The 5174-nt window shown below is 25.3% G+C and overlaps 1 protein-coding gene across 1 annotated transcript; it reads left to right on the top strand.

Annotated features, from left to right (window-relative positions):
* The first annotated feature begins 1353 nt into the window (after positions 1-1353).
* LOC126909680 (voltage-dependent T-type calcium channel subunit alpha-1I-like) lies at positions 1354-2073 on the top strand. Its single transcript, XM_050692147.1, has 3 exons — positions 1354-1469; positions 1564-1697; positions 1968-2073. The coding sequence occupies exons 1-3, from the start codon at positions 1377-1379 to the stop codon at positions 2071-2073; spliced, it is 333 nt and encodes a 110-aa protein (XP_050548104.1). The 5' UTR covers positions 1354-1376.
* The last annotated feature ends 3101 nt before the right edge of the window (positions 2074-5174 follow it).

Consider the following 5174-nt stretch of genomic DNA (forward strand, 5'->3'; position numbering starts at 1 on the left):
TCTCACCGAACCGATTTCTTTCAATGATACGTCAAAAGATCACAAATCGTATCTAGTCGAAGACATTACCCTTAACAATTGAAAAAAATTCCCTCGTTCCCCGTAAATGGGATTTTATTTTTTATATTATATTTAACTTTATAATGCTATAACTTATTGAAAAGTGTATGGATCCACACAATTTTTTTATGAGAAATAATATTTTTTAATAAACTCTTTTTCATTCGATATACTTTTTTTTTAAATCAGACCATTTCCCTATATATGGGGGGGCTTAAAATATAAAAAATGCATATAAAAAGTAGAACTTTTTCAACTCAACTTTTGAAAGTGTTCCAGAAGGTCTGACACTTTTCTATATATCTTAAATTAAAGCTTATGTAATATACTTTAATTTGAAAAAAAAAAATTTACCTCTAGACTTGTCTTCGTGGTGAAAGTTGACATCAAAGTTAATAAAAAATTACGATTTTTGTAAAATAATTTTTTTTTATATTTTTAACTTAATAATGCTCTAACTTTTTCAAAAATGAACATATCAATATAATTCTTTTTTATATAGATGATTGATGTCTTTACTTATCATTTGGTATATTTTTTTTGTAAATCTGACACTTANCATTTGACATACTTTGTCTTAATCGAGATATTAATAAGGAACCAGCAGATCATGAAGCTTTTGGAATAAAACACCAATTTTTTTAAAATTAAACACTATCTAAAGATTTGCATCGAAGCGTTTATTTTTGATAGTGATTTTAATCACTGTCAGATATCATTATACTTGATCCAACTATACCACGTCACAACTGTGCCGCGACCCCCCTGTGCTGGGTTTNGCACCACTGTGCTGCGACCTCCCTGTGCTGCGTTTTTTTTAATAATAGATTAGTTTGGTATAAAATATTTACACTTAATTTATTTTTTGACCATATAACATTGTTTTTTTGAATGGAGAGAGTATTTATCTACATTGACAATTTCGGAACGTTATTAATTTAACATTAGTTATATAAGCTAAAATTTATGAATAAATATTAACGAGAGTGAACAAATTTCACTTACTTAAAATTAAGATGTTAATAAACTAGATTTAGAGACATACTCTGGAGTTATTGAGGGCGTATTCTGATGTGTATTTGACATAATAATGAGTTTTAAATTAACAATTTTTTGCATACTTTAAAAAAAAATTATAACACCAGCAGTATGTCAATTTAATAGCTATTTATTTAGTTAGTATCTATTTATTTCTTTAAAAGTATAAATTTATATTATATTATATATATTTATTTTATATTAGTTTCACTTTTTATTAAAATGGTGAATAATTTACCTTAACTTACTAAATAATTACATGGTTTGAAAGAGCCAGTATGTTGGTGATACTTCTAAATTGTATCACATTAGGAATGTATCAACCATGTGTAGATGATCAGTGCATGTCAAGAAGATGCAGAATATTACAGGTATTGTATTAACTATAACTCAAGTGATATAAATGATCAATTTATATGTATTAATGTACTTAATTAATATTGATATCCATTTTTTGTTTTATAGGTTTTTGATGACTTTATATTTGCATTTTTTTCACTGGAAATGATTGTTAAAATGATAGCCATGGGAGCTTATGGTCCGAGTACATACCTTGCTGACTCTTGGAATAGGTTAGATTTTTTCATCGTTATAGCAGGGTATGTATAAAAAAGTTATACTTAAAATAACATTTTTATTTCTTTGTTCATGAATGATTAATGGAATAGTATAATATTGTAAAACATACAAAGCGTTTTGTATGTTCGCGTCAAGCCAGGTCGCACATCTGTGAATAGGGTTAACATAATGATATATAATATAATATTGATGTTAATGTTGTAACGGTTGTTACGGAATTCCTCGTATTTTAGTTAAAATTGTTATTATTATTGTTCTATTGTAAATCATAAATCTATGTTTTTTTGTAGGGCTTTAGAGTACTGTTTAAACATGGAGAACATAAATTTCTCTGCTATTCGCACAATAAGGGTGCTGAGACCGCTCAGAGCTATCAACAGAATCCCAAGTGAGTAAAGTTTGTTTTTAGCTTTTAAAGTATTTATTTTCTGATTATTACTGTAATGATAAGAACATGTATGGATTGTGTGTTTACTATTCATATAATATGAGGTTGTAGCTGGTACACTTATTGTAGTTTTTTATTCTTGTAAAAATAAAATATGAAAGCGGTAAAAAAGTTTCAGCAGGTCCTTGTCATAAAAACTGTGTAATCTTTCAGCAAGGTAACATGGAGTAAGGGATGAGACTTTATCACTGGCTACGTTGTTGGTGAATTTAAAATACATTTGGGATATAAAAGGGCGACAGCCATCATAAAAATAATCTTTACGGGGTGTATTTTTATGATTATAACAGAAAATAAATACACTATAGAAAAGACAAAATGTGAGATATATTTATGAGTATATAAATATGATTCAAAATAAATAAAAAATGCTGTATTACGATATTATTTCTATTTATATGTATAAATACATTTAAAAAAGTTACTACATTTTTCAAAAATATGCGTGTAAAACTGAAAATAAAGAATATAATACTAATATAAAATATTAATTGTCTAATAATTATTTATTTATTAATACATTCGTGAAAAGATTAACTTATTACTTTGGTCAGCACACGCACAGTTTGGTTGATATCTTTTGTGCCGAGAGTAAATATGTATATGCGGTTATTTTTAAATTGTTAATGTGTCAATTTTAAAAGTTATATATTACAATGATTTGTAAACCCTCGTTATATGTAACTGTATAACGCAACAGCTGTATTGTTTAGATCTACTTACGTAAGGTTTAAATTGACTGTAAAATCTTACTAACTAGTTTGTGATTTTTTTGTTTAATCTAAATATCATGGATATACATAGGTATTTATTTTAAGAAATATTAAAATATCTCTGGTTTTATTACTTAAGGTTCTTTTTATTAAAATATTAACGCTAAAAAATTATTTCATTGATGATAATTTAAAATGTTCGTGTTATAATTCTATTTCCCAGATTTACAACCAGAAAAGTTAACACTTGGTGGTATACTATCCGTGTTTATGTAACACGGGTATCATTCTTGGTTTTCGTTTTATATTTAAAACTAACCCTTGTCACATGAAATCTGTTTCTGTTTAAATAATGTAAGTTTCTTATTGACATTTTTATTGCGATCATTAACTATTAATTCTTCTTCTTTTTATTCGCCTTAATCCCAACTACTTGGGATCGGCTATCCTTATCTTAAACTTCCACTTGACTATCATTTGACTAATCATTGATCTGGTCATTAACTATAAATACATTATTTTATTTTTATTTACTTATTTATTTGAATATACTTTAAAACTTTGAAATTGTATCAATAGCACTATAATATTACTTTTTACTTAATTTTAATTCATTTATTTGCGATATATATATATTCAAGATTGAGGAGGATTTATTTTAACAAAAAAGTTAATTGAACAAAGTTGAAAACTGTAAAGGAAAAATTCATGTGAAACTAAACTTAGGTTAATCCACAAATCTTTTTTTGAAATATTTACATTTGTTTGACTGCGTTAAATAAACATCAAAAAGGTTTTTTGTGCGCTATGTTATTTAATTCTAAAAAGTTTAAGTGAATTACTTTATTCGACGGAAAATTTGTAAAACGTCATCAGCTAAAATGGTTAGATAATTGGATAATTTCTTTTAAAAAACTGTTTTTGATTACCAAAAATTACCAAAAAGAAAATTCCAATTCCCAATAAATAAAACGCTGAAAGCATTTAAAATTATATTTTTATTTGTCTAGTATTTTTATAAAATTTAATATATTGATTTATAGGATGATTAGCTCAGTATGTCTAACGCATTATCTTCAAAAATAATAACTAGAGTGAAATGTGTATTTGTTTATTTTTATCTCTAGTCATTTATGGACCGCACTACTTCTTTCGTCATAGTTAAAAGTGCTAATATCTTAAAAATAATGTTGAAAAGTTATCAATTATTTATTGTAATTTACTTAGTTTATTTTATTGTTGTAATTTTTTAATCATGTTTAACTTTTTATCTAAAAGCTATTGCTTATTTATGTTATTTTTTTTAACTTTCTGCTTAGGGACGTTATAAATTTAAATAAGTGTAAATTAAAAAATGGTAGCACAGTGTGAACGTCGCATAGTTGTGACAAGTATAGACGATATCTGAGAGTGTTTACAATCACTTACATAAGAAACGCTTCAATGAAAATTTGTAGATAGTGTTTAGTTTTAAGAAATTGGTGGTTCATACCAAAAGCAAAATGAATTCCTATTTTCTTAATTATTCCTGATTAGTGGTTCTTTGATTTAGAAGTATAATATATGAACAAATATTTATTACAGCAATTAAATTAGTATGAGATTGATATTTAATAATTCAGTAACATAAATTTTTCGGAGAAATTATAAAAAATTATAAGGTAGTTCTTACTTTTATGCAAACATGTATAAAAATTGTAGGACTTGATGCAAAACTTTTTAGCTGATAATTTGTTGTTAATTATTAATAAATGGACTACAAGGAATTCTCATCAGAGTAAAAATCTACTTTTTTTGAGCATTTTTTTGTGCTAATGTTAAATCTGCAATTAGATTTTTTTTATCACCACTAACATTTGATATTATTACTAATTAGTTAAAAAAATATAGGATATAACTATACGGAATATAGTTCTGAATATTTCAAATATAGCATCTAATTAATTAAACACTAAGAGTTACAAATAAATGAATTATTATGATATAAAAATAAAAAATACATTATAGTAAAATTAATACCTTCTCAGCTTAGCATTGAAGCTAAAATGTATTATTATCCCTAATATATATGATAAAAATTTGGTTTCTATGAATTTTTAAAAAGTATTTTAATTTTATATTGTGAACAAAATAATTAAATGGCTGTTTTTAATGATAATTTGTTGAGATATTTTGAGTCTTTAACTAGATTAATAAAACTAATTCGGATTCTTTTGATGTATAGGTATATATATCTACATAAATACTTGAGGTGGTCGACCCTAAATAGTTGGGATAAAGGGGAGGAAAAAGAAGAAGTCTTAGAATACATGTGTTGTGATTATAACTAATAATAT

Source organism: Daktulosphaira vitifoliae, unplaced genomic scaffold, assembly GCF_025091365.1.
Source record: "Daktulosphaira vitifoliae isolate Bord-2020 unplaced genomic scaffold, ASM2509136v1 Scaffold_1, whole genome shotgun sequence".
Classification (NCBI taxonomy): Eukaryota; Metazoa; Arthropoda; class Insecta; order Hemiptera; family Phylloxeridae; genus Daktulosphaira; species Daktulosphaira vitifoliae.